General features: G+C 43.5%; 1 protein-coding gene across 5 annotated transcripts in view; it reads right to left on the bottom strand.

The window, feature by feature from the left end:
* Nucleotides 1-18,309, bottom strand: part of LOC135504380 (neural cell adhesion molecule L1-like protein) — a 146,663-nt gene that overhangs the window by 81,051 nt on the left and 47,303 nt on the right. For 3 of the 5 annotated variants that reach the window (XM_064922931.1, XM_064922930.1, XM_064922926.1), the window contains exons 1-6: nucleotides 17,271-17,401; nucleotides 4,601-4,797; nucleotides 3,479-3,587; nucleotides 3,128-3,315; nucleotides 2,870-2,992; nucleotides 658-828 (exon numbers count right to left, since the gene is read on the bottom strand). In XM_064922931.1, the coding sequence (XP_064779003.1) occupies nucleotides 658-828; nucleotides 2,870-2,992; nucleotides 3,128-3,315; nucleotides 3,479-3,587; nucleotides 4,601-4,682 (673 nt within the window). In that variant the 5' untranslated portion in view covers nucleotides 4,683-4,797; nucleotides 17,271-17,401. Of the gene's footprint in view, nucleotides 1-657; nucleotides 829-2,869; nucleotides 2,993-3,127; nucleotides 3,316-3,478; nucleotides 3,588-4,600; nucleotides 4,798-14,402; nucleotides 14,580-17,270; nucleotides 17,402-18,309 lie in introns of those variants that run through there. The other 2 variants (XM_064922928.1, XM_064922929.1) reach the window with 2 other exon arrangements.

Raw genomic sequence — 18,309 nt, 5'->3', positions numbered from 1 at the left:
CATATTAAACATGTATTGACTTTTCCTATAACTACGTTTGAGCCTTTAGTCAGTCAAATACTGTGAACTGTAATGGGATATTATCATTCACGTTAAAGTCAAATATAATGTTAAAGCAACTCCCCACTGCTCTCAGTCATCTAACTCACAAGCAGGTTTTACTGAAATGTAAACTAAATATGAAGACCCACCTTGATCCAATGGAGCCATGTCTATTCCTCTGATCTGAAGTACATGCCTGCACCTTTTTTCACCTACACACTGCACGTTTGTAAAATAAAACCATATATAATGTTGATAGACTTTTGAATCTGACAATTGTCTTTGACATGTGTGGGGACAGCACTCCTCCCTCTCCTTACACCATCACTGCATCTAGTGTCCTGAACATGCCCTTTCAATGCATACTCAACATGTAGGGCAGGGATTTCAACCTGGGAGTAGTATGTTGCTGACCGGTCTTACAGACACCTATTTAATACGTTTTTTCGGATTAAGTGCTACTTGTAATGTAAGTGTATCGGAGCCTTAATGTTGCACTTAGAATATGAGGATGTCCTCTTGGTCTAATGTTTAGAGGAAGGACTATAGTTTGCCTGTTCCTGGTATAAAACAGGTTGAGAAACATTGATGTAGGGCATTACACTGTCAACCTACAGCTCTTGACGACCACCGACATGGCTGTCTTCCGAACGATGGTCCGTATGACGGAGAATGCAGCGAAGCAGCAGTAGTCTCTCCGGCTATCCTTCTCCAGGGCGTTGGAGATGTAGAGGTTGCCGTCATGGCCCATGGACACCCTCTCATCCTGTTCAATATGTTGGAGACCTGGAGGAAACAATATATCGTTTTCATTAAGACACAATGGAAAATGTTTTGCAACAGAAAGCGACAATTAGTGTTTAATATTGAACAAGGCGAAAATGTGTGTTTCTTATTGGAAGTGTAAAGGAAGAACTAGGGTCACATGACATGACTGACCATACTGTGGCTTTAAATATGGCAGCCATTAAGAACGATTTCCCCAAGTGTTTCCCTTTATAGAGCAATGTAGGGAGAGTATTTGGTTGGATAGCTATTAGGTAAGAGTGGGGTTATAGAAGTAGGCTTGGTCTGTCCATTCATAGTTTTTGACATATAATTGAATGGGAAAAATTCAAGCAGGGGAAGGCCGATGTCATCAGAGGGCCAAATCAGGCCTACTCCATAAAGTTTGCAAAAACACTATTATGCTGAAAACATATTTTTTTGTGTGTGTGATGATTACTTTATTTATATGTGGGATATTGTTGTCAACAAGTTCAAAAATAGCTGGAGTGCATCTTTAAAGCTACAAACACCAAACCAATGTTGACATGTTCAAACTTACAGTGCCTTGCGAAAGTATTCGGCCCCCTTGAACTTTGCGACCTTTTGCCATATTTCAGGCTTCAAACATAAAGATATAAAACTGTATTTTTTGTGAAGAATCAACAACAAGTGGGACACAATCATGAAGTGGAACGACATTTATTGGATATTTCAAACTTTTTTAACAAATCAAAAACTGAAAAATTGGGCGTACGATCAGCTGTCTTAGGCCTCTCACAGTACGGACATTGCAATTTATTGCCCTGGCCACATCTGCAGTCCTCATGCCTAAGGCACATTCACACAGATGAGCAGGGACCCTGGGCATCTTAATTTTTGTGTTTTTCAGAGTCAGTAGAAAGGCCTCTTTAGTGTTCCAAGTTTTCATAACTGTGACCTTAATGGCCTACCATCTGTAAGCTGTTAGTGTCTTAACGACCGTTCCACAGGTGCATGTTCATTAATTGTTTATGGTTCATTGAACAAGCATGTGTTAAAACCCTTTACAATGAAAATCTGTAAAGTTATTTTGATTTTTACGAATTATCTTTGAAAGACAGGGTCCTGAAAAAGGGACGTTTCTTTTTTTTGCTGAGTTTGTGCCTTTTAAACGATAACCATTTAATATGTGCATAAACGCTCCAGTGGTTTCAATAGTAAATAGTGACTAGCTAGCTAGCTATCTACTAGCTAAGTCCTGGACCAGACCTGGCCCAAAACTAGAGCGGACAAGAATTAACTGTGGTCTAGGTCTGATCCGTACTAGCTCTGGTCCAGCTCTGATCCAGGGCGTAACTAGCACCTAGCTTGCTCTGGTCCCCGCACTAACTAGCTCTGGTCAATGCTCTGGTCCAGGGCATAGCTTGGATCATTGGTCTAGCTCTGGTCCGCATTAACTAGCTCTGGTACAGACTGACTCACCTTAGATTTTCTTCATGAAATTTCATTTTCTAATTTCTAGTTTAGAATTCTTATTTAATTTCTTTCTTTTATTTGGACCACTTTATGAGAAGCTGCTCTCAGCTCTAAAAAACAAGCATTTCTTTTTGAGCTCCTTGCCGAATTGAAAAGTGTGTGATTTGGCTAGATGGAACTAGAACGGCTGAGAGCCTAAGCATATGGCCTTATCCCCATTGAGGCACTACTTCATACAGTGCTGTAATGTCATTAGACCCTCTTTTGGCTATGGTGAGAAAAAGGTGACAAAATGTCAAAATTTAAAGGGATCTATGTTGAGCGGCCCTAATTCTTCTTGTGTAATAACAAAAAAGCTCATTCCCATTACTATGCCAATTTAAAACAACTACTGAATTACTACATAAGAACATGTCAATACTATTTTGTGACTTGAGTAATAACAATATTATAACAATATTACAACAAAGGTATAGGAGCAACCTAATGTAAAGTGTTACTGTACTCTATTTCAATTGAAATGTGTATAAAGTGACATATTTCCTTCTAAACTGTTTCAGTTGGATGGTGCTGTAAAGATTGAACTAGTGGTCTATTTTCTCACCAATAGTCATCCAGTAGATCTTTCGTGGAGGGATCCCCTGTGGTGGATTGCATTCCAGAATCACAGGCTGGCCCTCTTTAACAACTATTGGGGCAATCTTCTCTTTGGGGAACTTTGGGGTACCTGTGCAATGGTTAGGCATGTTTTACTCATGTCAACACCTTTAGATAGGATTCCAAATGTAACACTCACAGTCTTGCTGTAAGATGCAAAACTGTTCACTATGCTAGGTTCTTACAACATGAGAGTGGCACTCACTTGGTACAATGAGTTCAATTTCCTCTGATACTGCTGTTCCCAGATTGTTTGAAGCGTAGCACTGATACATCCCCTGGAACTGCGCAAGGAGCCCGCTATGAATCACAAAACTCCCATTGTTTCTCTCTTTTTTGACCCCCAAGTCGAAGAGGGGATCTATGGCCTGGCCATCTTTTGTCCATCTGTATCTGTTGGGGCAATGAAGCATTTTGTAATGCTTGGTTACAGTTATGATATTTAGCTTGAGATGCAACAATAAGCATTGGGTTAATGCTGATAGTGTGAACAATCCATAAGCATAAGGGCAAAAAACAGGAAGATCCTAGGACGAATCGCAGTCATCTCACTTACACTGGTTGTGGGTTGCCTTTGGCTTCACATCTCATGGAAAAACTGCCTTCAAAGGGTAAGGCAATGACAGGGCCAGCGGTCTGCACTGTTATGGTCGGTAGCTGCTCCACTGCAGGATGAAAAGATAGAAATCATACATTTGTCTCCATATTGCTTTCATCAATCAAACACTTTAACAACTTGACTACCATTATGGGGATTTGGTCATGTTTTGTGCAATGTACAGCAGGAAATGTATAACTTATGCTTGTTGGAAGATTAATATTGAGAAACTAGCTCTATTTGCCCACATGTCTTAGCTAATAATGAACTGCAGTGCAGACAGCGATTAAACCAACAATCTTGCACTGCATGTTACACATGCCTGAAGTAAATGACCCGTCATAGGCATGAATTTAGTTAGCCAGTCCATGTCTCTGACAGCTGGACCATATACTCTCTCTTCACTGTCCATCATGGGCATAGGGTGTGTCTAAAACATTCCCCTATTTTTTTTTAACTAGGCAAGTCAATTAAGAACAAATTCTTATTTTCAATGACAGCCTAGGAACAGTGGGTTAAGTGCCTGTTCAGGGGCAGAACAACAGATTTGTCAGCTAGGGGATTCAAACTTGCAACCTTACGGTTACTAGTCCAACGCTCTAACCACTAGGCTACCCTGCCGCCCCTATAGACTATGAAATATACTGAATGTACAAAAGATTATGAACATGTTCTTTCCATGACATAGACTGACCAGGTGAATCCAGGTAAAGCTATGATCCGTTAATGATTTCACTTGTTAAATCCACTTCATTCAGTGTAGATGAAGGTTTTTTAATCCTTTAGTCAATTTAGACATGGATTGTGTATGTTTGCCATTCATAGGGAAAATGGGCAAGACAAAATATTGAAGTGCCTTTGGGGTATGGTAGTAGGTGCCAAGTGCACCGGTTTGTGTCAAGAACTTTAACGCTGCTGGGTTTTCACAGTCAACAGTTTCCCTTGTGTATCAAGAATGGTCCACCACCCAAAGGACATCCAGCCATCTTGACACAGCTGCATCCCTGTTCTGAGAGCAAAAGGGTGGGGTGTTCTTAATGTTTTGTACACTCAGTGTAGGTTGCCAATACTGCACTTTACCTTCCAGGGGGATATCGAGTCCTCCGGCCCTGGAGGTCAAGGCCAAGAGGAAAGCAAGGCCCAAGCTCCACAGCGACCTCATCACTCCACCGCCGTTGAGCAGAGACTGTCCAGGAGAGCAGGCGACACTACTGACAGCACCACAGCTTTGACCCACTAGATCAGCGGATAGCTGTCAACACTTAGAGGGATAGGACCTAGATGTGCAGAGACACAGGGAATTATAAAAACTGTCAGTAACCCAGTGGTATGTACTCATGGAGGCAAGGGAAGTCATGTTCCTTCAATTTGCGAGAGGCTGAATATATCTCACTGGAGAAAGCATCAGTATGTGTATCCCATCTATCTGATGCTGTCTGGTAAAATTGAGAATGACATTGTTGCCTCATTGAATGCAACGGAAGCCAGCCAGCATTTAGCCTCCCTTGATAATAAAAAATAAAATAATAATAATAGCCAATCAGCATTGAGCTAAACTGAGTGAGCTCAACTGTGAATTGTCCTGGTGCACCAAAATAAAACTTAAAAGGGAAGCGAGTTTGGACTTGTCTTCACACCAATCACATCACATCAAAAGTAGAACGGAATTTACAGAAAAACTTAAATTGTTAGTAGAGGTCGACCGATTATGATTTTTCAACGCCGATTCCAATACCGATTATTGGAGGACCAAAAAAAGCTGATACCGATTAAATCGCCCAATTTTTTATATATATATATATTTGTAATAATGACAATTACAACAATACTGAATGAAGACTTATTTTTACTTAATATAATACATCAATAAACTCAATTTAGTTTCAAATAAATAATGAAACATGTTCAATTTGGTTTAAATAATGCAAAAACAAACTGTTGGAGAAGAAAGTAAAAGTGAAATATGTGCCATGTAAAAAAGCTAATGTTTAAGTTTGCTCTGAACAGGAGAACATATGAAAGCTGGGGGTTCCTTTTAACATGAGTCTTCAATATTCCCAGGTAAGAAGTTTTAGGTTGTAGTTATTATAGGACTATTTCTCTCTATACCCTTTGTATTTCATATACCTTTGACTATTGGATGTTCTAATAGATACTTTAGTATTGCCAGCCTAATCTTGGTTCTGCCCCTGAACAGGCAGTTAACCCACTGTTCCCAGGCCGTCATTGAAAATAAGAATTTGTTCTTAACTGACTTGCCTGGTTAAATAAAGGTAAAATAAACATTTAAAAAAAGGCTGTGATTCAATGACAAATGAACAGGCACCGCATCGATTATATGCAACGCAGAACAAGCTAGATAAACTAGTAATATCATCAGCCATGTGTAGTTAACTAGTGATTATGTTAAGATTGATTGTTTTTTATAAGATAAGTTTAATGCTAGCTAGCACCTTACCTTGGCTCCTTGCTGCACTCGCATAACAGGTGGTCAGCCTGTCACGCAGTCTCCTCGTGTAGTGCAATGTAATCGTCCACAATCGGTGTCCAAAAATGCAGATTACCGATTGTTATGAAAACTTGAAATCGGCACTAATTAAATCGGCCATTCCGATTAATCGGTCAACCTTTAATTGTTACATCTTGTTGTGCCGTTGTCCTCCGGTGGCTAGCTAACTAAAATCGTCCATTTCCTAAATTAGCCATGGATGGAGATAGGGATTTGAACTTGTGGTATTACTTATTGGCAAACGATTATAAACAGTAATTCTGATCCAACCATGAATTCCTACATTGTGCCCCTGGCCTGAGAGAATGGAAGTTCAATATGTATCTAGATGTAGTAGGCTGATGTTAACTAGCTGGCCTGGCGCATCATTGTTCATGAAAGGAAGTTGGGCTCGTGAGCAAGCATTTTTGCCAGGTAGCCTAGGAAAACAAAAAATAAAAGTGTGTACTGTATCACAGAGTCATAGACCGTTTCGGCAACATGAACAGCATCCCTATACTGACTTTTAGTGTAGAAAAGTAAATCTTGAATTGCCCGAGGGACAATTTGCTTTGCCTATACAAATCAGTAAATAAACGGAAGCGAAATGGTTAAATTGCCTATATGTACTAGTAAAATCATATATAAAATGCACTGGGTACAGTTTGATAGACTACCCCTCAGACAGCCTAAAATAATCTAAATACAGCACCATTGCCCGAGCAAATACTGAAGCAACCCGGCTAGGCAATCACCATGTCTTTCCTTACTCTCTTCTGAACAGTAATGTCCCATATCACACATCCTCTCTCAACGGGTGTAATTCATTGGTACATCATTGTTGTAAAACATGCCAGTGGTTTGGGATTACCCTTGATTAGATTAGATGAGGTACGATCACGAATATCCTACCAACGGAACATCAAAAACTGTAATATCTTATGTAAGACAAACAAAAAGCAGGAAACACTGCTATGCCCCCTGATGAACCATCAAACAGGCAAAGTGTCAATACAGGGCTAAGATTGAATCGTACTACACTGGCTCCAACACTAGTCTTATGTGGCAGGACTTGCAAACTATTACAGACCACAAAGGGAAGCACAGCAGCAAGCTGCCCAGTGACACAAGCCTACCAGAAGAGCTAAATCACTTCTATGCTCACTTCGAGGCAAGCAACACTTAGGCGGCTTGCATGAGAGCATCAGCTGTTCCGGACAACTGTGTGATCACGCTCTACGTAGCCGACGCAAGTAAGACCTTTAAACAGGTCAGCATTCACAAGTCTGCGGGGCCAGACGGATTAGCAGGACGTGTGCTCTGGGCATGTACTGATCAACTGGCAAGTGTCTTCACTGACATTTTCAACATGATTGATTGAGTCTGTAATACCAACATGTTTCAAGCAGACCACCTTAGTCCCTGAAGGCAAACTGCCTAAATGACAACAGACCAATAGCACTCACATCTGTAGCCATAAAGTGCTTTGAAAGGCTGGTAATGGCTCACATCAATACCACTATCCCAGAAACCCAAGACCCATTCCAATTTTCATACCGCCCAAACAGATCCACAGATGATGCAATATCCATGATGCAATCTCCAGATGATGCAATCAACATAAACACCTCCCTCTACAACTGGATCCTGGACTTCCTGGCGGACCGTGCCCAGGTGGTGAGGGTAGGTAGCAACACATCTGCCATGCTGATCATCAACACTGGAGCCCCTCAGGGGTGCATGCTCAGTCCCCTCCTGTACTCCCATTTCACCCACAACTTCATGGCCAGGCATGACTCCAACACACACACCATCATTAAGTTTGCAGACAACACGGTCCCTCGACTTCTTGGCACTGACGGAAACATGGATCACCACAGACAACACTGCTACTCCTACTGCTCTCTCTTCGTCCGCCCACGTGTTCTCGCACACCCCGAGAGCTTCTGGTCAGCGGGGTGGTGGCACCGGGATCCTCATCTCTCCCAAGTGGTCATTCTCTCTTTCTCCCCTTACCCATCTGTCTATCGCCTCCTTTGAATTCCATGCTGTCACAGTTACCAGCCCTTTCTAGCTTAACATCCTTATCATTTATCGCCCTCCAGGTTCCCTCGGAGAGTTCATCAATGAGCTTGATGCCTTGATAAGCTCCTTTCCTGAGGACGGCTCACCTCTCACAGTCCTGGGCGACTTTAACCTCCCCACGTCTACCTTTGACTCATTCCTCTCTGCCTCCTTCTTTCCACTCCTCTCCTCTTTTGACCTCACCCTCTCACCTTCCCCCTACTCACAAGGCAGGCAATACGCTCGACCTCATCTTTACTAGATGCTGTTCTTCCACTAACCTCATTGCAACTCCCCTCCAAGTCTCCGACCACTACCTTGTATCCTTTTCCCTCTCGCTCTCATCCAACACTTCCCACACTGCCCCTACTCGGATGGTATCGCGCCGTCCCAACCTTCGCTCTCTCTCCCCGCTACTCTCTCCTCTTCCATCCTATCATCTCTTCCCTCTGCTCATACCTTCTCCAACCTATCTCCTGATTCTGCCTCCTCAACCCTCCTCTCTTCCCTTTCTGCATCCTTTGACTCTCTATGTCCCCTATCCTCCAGGCCGGCTCGGTCCTCCCCTCCCGCTCCGTGGCTCGACGACTCATTGCGAGCTCACAGAACAGTGCTCCGGGCAGCCGAGCGGAAATGGAGGAAAACTCGCCTCCCTGCGGACCTGGCATCCTTTCACTCCCTCCTCTCTACATTTTCCTCCTCTGTCTCTGCTGCTAAAGCCACTTTCTTCCACTCTAAATTCCAAGCATCTGCCTCTAACCCTAGGAAGCTCTTTGCCACCTTCTCCTCCCTCCTGAATCCTCCTCCCCCTCCCCCTCCTCCCTCTCTGCAGATGACTTCGTCAACCATTTTGAAAAGAAGGTCGACGACATCCGATCCTCGTTTGCTAAGTCAAACGACACCGCTGGTTCTGCTCACACTGCCCTACCCTGTGCTCTGACCTCTTTCTCCCTCTCTCTCCAGATGAAATCTCGCTTCTTGTGACGGCCGGCCGCCCAACAACCTGCCCGCTTGACCCTATCCCCTCCTCTCTTCTCCAGACCATTTCCGGAGACCTTCTCCCTTACCTCACCTCGCTCATCAACTCATCCCTGACCGCTGGCTACGTCCCTTCCGTCTTCAAGAGAGCGAGAGTTGCACCCCTTCTGAAAAAACCTACACTCGATCCCTCCGATGTCAACAACTACAGACCAGTATCCCTTCTTTCTTTTCTCTCCAAAACTCTTGAACGTGCCGTCCTTGGCCAGCTCTCCCGCTATCTCTCTCAGAATGACCTTCTTGATCCAAATCAGTCAGGTTTCAAGACTAGTCATTGAACTGAGACTGCTCTTCTCTGTATCACGGAGGCGCTCTGCACTGCTAAAGCTAACTCTCTCTCCTCTGCTCTCATCCTTCTAGACCTATCGGCTGCCTTCGACACTGTGAACCATCAGATCCTCCTCTCCACCCTCTCCGAGTTGGGCATCTCCGGTGCGGCCCACGCTTGGATTGCGTCCTACCTGACAGGTTGCTCCTACCAGGTGGCGTGGCGAGAATCTGTCTCCTCGCCACGCGCTCTCACCACTGGTGTCCCCCAGGGCTCTGTTCTAGGCCCTCTCCTATTCTCGCTATACACCAATGGCTCTGTCATAACCTCACATGGTCTCTCCTATCATTGCTATGCAGACAACACACAATTAATCTTCTCCTTTCCCCCTTCTGATGACCAGGTGGCGAATCACATCTCTGCATGTCTGGCAGACATATCAGTGTGGATGACGGATCACCACCTCAAGCTGAACCTCGGCAAGACGGAGCTGCTCTTCCTCCCGGGGAAGGACTGCCCGTTCCATGATCTCGCCATCACGGTTGACAACTCCATTGTTTCCTCCTCCCAGAGCGCTAAGAACCTTGGCGTGATCCTGGACAACACCCTGTCGTTCTCAACTAACATCAAGGCGGTGGCCCGTTCCTGTAGGTTCATGCTCTACAACATCCGCAGAGTACGCCCCTGCCTCACACAGGAAGCGGCGCAGGTCCTAATCCAGGCACTTGTCATCTCCCGTCTGGATTACTGCAACTCGCTGTTGGCTGGGCTCCCTGCCTGTGCCATTAAACCCCTACAACTCATCCAGAACGCCGCAGCCCGTCTGGTGTTCAACCTTCCCAAGTTCTCTCACGTCACCCCGCTCCTCCGCTCTCTCCACTGGCTTCCAGTTGAAGCTCGCATCCGCTACAAGACCATGGTGCTTGCCTACGGAGCTGTGAGGGGAACGGCACCGCAGTACCTCCAGGCTCTGATCAGGCCCTACACCCAAACAAGGGCACTGCGTTCATCCACCTCTGGCCTGCTCGCCTCCCTACCACTGAGGAAGTACAGTTCCCGCTCAGCCCAGTCAAAACTGTTCGCTGCTCTGGCCCCCCAATGGTGGAACAAACTCCCTCACGACGCCAGGACAGCGGAGTCAATCACCACCTTCCGGAGACACCTGAAACCCCACCTCTGCAAGGAATACCTAGGATAGGATAAAGCAATCCTTCTCACCCCCCCTTAAATGATTTAGATGCACTATTGTAAAGTGGCTGTTCCACTGATGTCAGAAGGTGAATTCACCAATTTGTAAGTCGCTCTGGATAAGAGCGTCTGCTAAATGACTTAAATGTAAATGTAACACAACAGCGGTAGGCCTGATCAGCGACAACGACGAGACAGCCTATAGGGATGAAGTCAGAGACCTGGCCAGGTAGTGCCAGAATAACAACCTCTCCCTTAACGTAACCAAGACTAAGGAGATGATTGTGGACTTCAGGAAAAGGAGGCCAGAGCACACTCCCATTCTCATTGACGAGGCTGTAGTGGAGCAGGTTGAGACCTTTAAGTTCCTTGGTGTCCACATCAACAAACTAGAATGGTCCAAACACACTAAGACAGTCGTGAAGACGGCACAACAAAGCCTATTCCCCTCAGGAAACTAAAAAGATATGGCATGGTCCTCAGATCCTCAAAAGGTTCTACAGCTGCAACATCGAGAGCATCCTGACTAGTCGCATCACTGCCTGGTACGGCAAATGCTCGGCCTCCGACCGCAAGGCTCTACAGAGGGTAGTGCGTACGGCCCAGTACATCACTGGAGCTAACCTGCTGCCATCCAGGATCTCTACACCAAGTGGTGTCAAAGAAAGGCCCTAAAAATTGTCAAAGACCCCAGCCACCCCAGTCATAGACTGTTCTCTCTACTACCGCATGGCAAGCGGTACCGGAGCTCCAAGTCTAGGACAAAAAGGCTTCTCAACAGTTTTTACCCCCCCAAGCAATAAGACTCCTGAACAGGTCAACAAATGGCTACCCGGACTATTTGCATTGTGTGTCCCCCCCAAAAAAAACCTCTTTTTACGCTGCTGCTACTCTCTGTTTTCCATATATGCATTGTCACTTTAACTATACATGCTACCTCAATTGGGCCAACCAACCAGTGCTCCTGCACATTGGCTAACCAGGCTATCTGAATTTTGTCCTCGCTACTGTTATTTATCACCGTCTTTTTTACTGTTGTTTTTATTTCTTTACTTATCTATTGTTCACCTAATACCTTTTTTGCACTGTTGGTTAGAGCCTGTAAGTAAGCATTTCACTGTAAGGTGAATACCGAATACCTGTTGTATTCGGTGCACTTGACAAATAAACTTTGATTTGATTTGATTGTAAAACTGGGATGGCAGCATCAAATGGCATGCTTACAGAAAACCTTATTGGCACATAATATAAGATGCTGCTATGGATGATTGCTAGAGTGGGTAGACTTAAGTTTGTATATAGTAGTAAGCCTGTGGGTATTGTGGGTTTCAGCCTGTGGGAACAGTGGCACTGCCAAAGTGCTCACTCTACAAACGAATCACTCAGTCACAGGAGCGGGAGTCTGCCTTGTCCAAACACAAACCAATGATGTATCTCCCGCCAACCTCCCACAATGGAGTGTAACGTTGCCGGTTGGTCCTAGTTAGTAATATGGGTAAATGCAGGTTAATTTGGCAATTACTGTACACCAGGGCTAGGATTAGTCTAATTCAACAATGGAATTGAGAGTCAAGTAACACATTGGAAATTGTCCAATATTCTCAGTGAGGTTAAGTTTTCAATTTGTGAATTGAATTTCATTTGGAATTGAATAGTTCGTTGCCTTTTTGCGACAGAAATAAACCTAATTCATGATAAAGCAACTACGGTATGGTAAAACTGTCACAGCATCACACGATGTACCACATATATTTCAACAACAAAAAAAGACACAAAAAAGACTCCAATATTTCTGTACATACTGAAATCTTGTGATTAATTCATTTTTTTCATTGAAGAAAATATACAGTGCCTTGCGAAAGTATTCGGCCCCCTTGAACTTTGCGACCTTTTGCCACATTTCAGGCTTCAAACATAAAGATATAAAACTGTATTTTTTGTGAAGAATCAACAACAAGTGGGACACAATCATGAAGTGGAACGACATTTATTGGATATTTCAAACTTTTTTAACAAATCAAAAACTGAAAAATTGGGCGTGCAAAATTATTCAGCCCCTTTACTTTCAGTGCAGCAAACTCTCTCCAGAAGTTCAGTGAGGATCTCTGAATGATCTAATGTTGACCTAAATGACTAATGATGATAAATACAATCCACCTGTGTGTAATCAAGTTTCCGTATAAATGCACCTGCACTGTGATAGTCTCAGAGGTCCGTTAAAAGCGCAGAGAGCATCATGAAGAACAAGGAACACAACAGGCAGGTCCGAGATACTGTTGTGAAGAAGTTTAAAGACGGATTTGGATACAAAAAGATTTCCCAAGCATTAAACATCCCAAGGAGCACTGTGCAAGCGATAATATTGAAATGGAAGGAGTATCAGACCACTGCAAATCTACCAAGATCTGGCCGTCCCTCTAAACTTTCAGCTCATGCTAGGAGAAGACTGATCAGAGATGCAGCCAAGAGGCCCATGATCACTCTGGATGAACTGCAGAGATCTACAGCTGAGGTGGGAGAGTCTGTCCATAGGACAACAATCAGTCGTATATTGCACAAATCTGGCTTTTATGGAAGAGTGGCAAGAAGAAAGCCATTTCTTAAAGATATCCATAAAAAGTGTTGTTTAAAGTTTGCCACAAGCCACCTGGGAGACACACCAAACATGTGGAAGAAGGTGCTCTGGTCAGATGAAACCAAAATTGAACTTTTTGGCAACAATGCAAAACGTTATGTTTGGCGTAAAAGCAACACAGCTCATCAGTCTGAACACACCATGACCACTGTCAAACATGGTGGTGGCAGCATCATGGTTTGGGTCTGCTTTTCTTCAACAGGGACAGGGAAGATGGTTAAAATTAATGGGAAGATGGATGGAGCCAAATACAGGACCATTCTGGAAGAAAACCTGATGGAGTCTGCAAAAGACCTGAGACTGGGACAGAGATTTGTCTTCCAACAAGACAATGATCCAAAACGTAAAGCTAAATTTACAATGGAATGGTTCAAAAATAAACATCCAGGTGTTAGAATGGCCAAGTCAAAGTCCAGACCTGAAATCTTCACAAAAAAATACAGTTTTATATCTTTATGTTTGAAGCCAGAAATGTGGCAAAAGGTCGCAAAGTTCAAGGGGGCCGAATACTTTCACAAGGCACTGTATATATATATATGTGTAAAACAGTCCATAAAATGCAGGCAACCTTGCTTAAATTAACAATTTGACCCTTTTCCAGATTTTGTTGATCCTGACACCAAATAATCAACATCATGCCTGACCTTACCAAGGATATAACTCATTCAAGCTAAACAAAGCCTCTGTTTTGTATACATAAATAACCTTTTGGATTAGGAAAATGATTAGGCTTCATCAGGGTACAGTATGTACATGGAAGATCATGCAACAACCTCCCAGTTTACATTGACTCAAATAGCCAAAGTTGGATGAAATAAAACGTCAATTCATTCATTAACGTGATAAAGTCCATTCTTGCAGTATTGAAGAAACGCAAGGCTTTGGAATATAAACAGGTAACATGCTCCCAACATTTGTTTGGAAGCAGAGGGATCTATTACCAGACCACGTCAGGATATTGAACCCTCCAATCGCCAGGGATTGTGTTTACATGACCAATAGTCAGCCGAGGAATGAGTGTGGGTCCACCACCCTGCTAATCCCTTTACCACAGCAACTCAAAACACACATTGTATTGTACCTCATTACTTACTGACTTGAAATTCCAAACATACGATTAATCATCAATCCATTAAAAAAAACTCCTTTCCAAAAGAGCAACAACATACAGTAAATGGCATGGAAATTAGAGTATACTCACTGAAATCTTTCAACTGTGGATGCCTATAGGCTGTGAGCAAATCACCTGCACTGAAAGTCCATTTAAATGCGTCAGAAATCTGTGCTGTGCAAGTTCAGGCACACCGGACAGGAACAGACAGTGAGCATTCCAGCTCACCCTTTACGTTGCTTATTTTTCGCCCAGTGAACGCCTCTCGTCCGCCCCTCCACTCAAGCGGCTAAAGGAGCTATGGGAGATTCACTGAAGTGACATATGTCGGCAAAGCCTCTCACTTGGCAAAGAGGCTTCCTAAGCCGAACGACAATGACTTGGACAAAGCCACAGCCACAGGGCTATTCACAGAGCATTAAAGAATGAGGGGAGAGGAAGTACAGGCATGCCTCTCTGTCCATACCCCTCCTCACCCTGCACTACCACCCCATGCCTCCCTTCACTAAACATGTGCATGATGACACCCATTTACACCCACCCTATTTTAATGATTATAATACAAATGGGTCTTCGCTCCATTGAAGAGAGTGGAGCGGTGGATGACATCTGCTTTCATCAAGCCTCATCTTTTGTAGTTGTGTACTGCACTGGCTTGAGGGGTGGATACTGTTGTTAGAGAAGGACATACATTGCACTAACTGCATGGTTTTACATGTCTGAAAACTTAGGCACAATAGGCTACTTGTATCATCAACACATAATGGGCCTTTTTGTGAGCTGTCTGTTACACAATATCAGCTAGGCTTGGGCGGTATACTGTATACTGGGTGTTTAGAAATACCAACGGTTTAAAAAAACATACACTACATGACCAAAGGTATGTGGACACCTGCTCCACTCTTCTGGGAAGGCTTTCCACTAGATGGTGGAACATTGCTGCGGGAGTTGCTTCCATTCAGCCACAATATCATTAGTGAGGTCGGACACTGATGTTGGGCGATTAGGCCTGGGGTTGAGGTCCGAGATCTGTGCAGGCCAGTCAAGATCTTCCACACCAATGTTGACAAACCATTTCTGTATGAACCTCGCTTTGTGCACGTGGGCATTGTCATGCTGAAACAGGAAAGGACCTTCCCCAAACTGTTGCCACAAAGTTGGAAGAACATAATCGTCTAGAACATCAATGTATGCTGTAGAGTTAAGATTTCCCTTCACGGGAACTAAGGGGCCTAACCTGAACCATAAAAAACACAACCCTAGACCATTATTCCTCCTCCACCAAACTTTACAGTTGGCACTTAGCATTCAGGCAGGTAGCGTTCTCCTGGCATCTTCCAGACCCAGATTAGTCCGTTGGACTGCCAGATGGTGAAGTGTGACTCATAACTCCAGAGAACATGTTTCCACTGCTCCAGAGTCGAAATGGCGGCGAACTTTAAACCACTCCAGCCAACGCTTGTCATTGCGCATGGTGATCTTACTCTTGTGCGGCTGCTCGGCCATGGAAGCCCATTTCAGAAAACTCCCGACAAACAGTTATTGTGCTGACGTTGCTTCCAGAGGCAGTTTGTGACTTAGTGACTGTTGCAACCGAGAACAGGTCATTTTTATGAGCTGCATGCTTTAGCACTCGCCGGTCCCATTCTGTGAACTTGTGGTGCCTAGACGTTTTCACTTCACATTAACTTCACTTACCGTTGACCGAGGCAGCTCTAGCAGGGCAGAAATATTACAAACTGACTTGTTGGAAAGGTGGCACCCTATGGCGGTGCCAAGTTGAAAGTCACTGAGCTCGTCAGTACAGGCCATTCTACTGCCAATGTTTGTCTATGGAGATTGCATGGCTGTGATTTATTTATACACCTGTCAGCAACCTGCCTCCACTTGACTCTCAGCTGTGCGATACACAATACCAGTCAAAAGTTTGGACACATCTACCCATTCAAGTGTTTTTCTTTATTTTTACGCACTGCTTATGTATGCCAGTTAGGCTCTACACCACTTGTGAAGCAGATTCATGTGCTTAATTTTAAGAATTTATTTGGCTACTTGTGTTTTAATAAGGTTTGTATCAAACTTATAGGCTTATGGTCTAGGCTACATGAGGTGTGTGACTATGATTAGGGGGAAAAAAACGCTAAAAAGACATTGTTTCTTATGCTGGTGTTTTGTGGTGGGAAAATGAGCTGGTCGAGCATAACACGTTAACCCTGTTACCAATAGATAGACAGGCTAGAAATGTTTTAACAATTTCATTTTCCATTTCAGGTTACATTCAATTGCCACACCCTGTTGCACACAACAAGTTTCCTTTCTCCCTGTCACAAGGGGATTTTTTGCTGGTTTAAGAAGAAATTGTCAACCCCTGTTACAGTCTAACCTGTTACTTTAATCTGCACTTAATAGGCACTTACTATAGTAATTTTGTATTTAATCTCTTGAGATGGGATATCTAAAAAATAATAATAATAATTTGGACCAAGTCACACTTCTCAAAAGGGCACCGAATTGGTGGAACGACCCTTCCACTGATTGCAAATGTTAATCACATCCCAGTGAGATTCTGCTATCTTGGCATATTTCACTGTGGTAAGTAAAATTAAAGATGACTCTCTTATCATTTGATCTATGGTTATGCGGCCAAAGCACTAATCCCTTTAGCCATCTCTTTTATCAATTTATGCAGTCAACAAGAGCAATGCAAATAAAATAATTAACTGTTATAAATGTTACAAAGAGGGTGCCTCAGATCACACCACTGGATGTTAACTTAGTTTCCAAGGATACCTTTTTCCTTCATATTTCTGAAAAAAACTAAGCTCCTTGGGTAACACTTCCATTGAGCCTTGCTGAAAAGGGATACATTACAGGACAGCACTGCATTTCTCAACAGCACGAACAGTAGTCTCTCAATGTGTCATAACCGGCAAAGGTCAGAAAGAGACATGGCCTTACCTTTGAGGTCAATACCTGCCAAACCTAACATGTATTCCTTGTGCCCTCTCAAAAGGAGTGCGTATCTAAACAGATACCACAGCCACAGCCTCGATTCCACACTAACAGACAGCACCTGGCAGCTCTCTGACTTCAAGAGCCAACCTGTACTACCGGTATTATGTAAGGGCAGGGTTTGTAACTTGACAGACACGCACACACACTTGTTAGGTTACAGTGAAGCGTGCTAGAAACTTCTCACATTTCAAAGACTCCTTTCAAAAGGAAAAACAAAAACATTGACTTGTAGTGAGACGCTGCTGCACGTGGGCATTGTTAGATAACATTAGTGTATTGTACTCACAGGGGAAGTCTATGTGAGCCAACTAATTAGTGTACTCCCCTTTTGGTGCGACTCCCAGTTTTTTGAATTGACCTGCAGCTGATGACAATATCGATTGTGGGATTTTGGGCATGTCCACAGTCAATCTGTGTTTTCAATTAAATCATGCCAAATGTACAGTCATTTGAAGAGGTGAGTGAATGAGAGACAAAGAATACAGTACAGGGCTACTGCTATTGTTGTTATGCTAAAGTACTAAACTTAGCTCTCATGCTTTCAATTGACCTTTCAACATTGCCATTGTCATTGCCGTTATTTTTAAAGTGAATGTTCTCATTGTTGGTCCCGCCATATTGTGAAAAGTGTCATTCGGTAGAGTGGGAAAGAGCTCATTCAGTCAGGGGTTAAGAGTTTAGTGGATTGTGTGAGGACATGGGAAGAGCCGTTTGCTCAATTTCATTTTGAAGCATGTGATTGGTTGGGCAAGGACAGTATTGTATTTACAACACTTAAACCACCAAACAAAAACTTGGTCTCTGAGGGGGGAAATTAAGACTTTGGATAGGCTACTAATCACTCATTACCCTTTTTGTTGATTTCTTTCTTTACAATAAATATGGAAATAATCCAAGTGAGCTGTAACAGTTAACAAAACATTTCGGGATATACATAGGAATTCAGACTTCGTTATATCCTATTCCCCAATGGAATTACATT

The sequence above is a fragment of the Oncorhynchus masou genome, chromosome 18 (genome assembly GCF_036934945.1).
Source record: "Oncorhynchus masou masou isolate Uvic2021 chromosome 18, UVic_Omas_1.1, whole genome shotgun sequence".
NCBI lineage: Eukaryota > Metazoa > Chordata > Actinopteri > Salmoniformes > Salmonidae > Oncorhynchus > Oncorhynchus masou.
The sequence above is the reverse complement of the archived record's forward strand: the minus strand, read 5'-3'. Positions and strand labels throughout refer to the sequence as shown.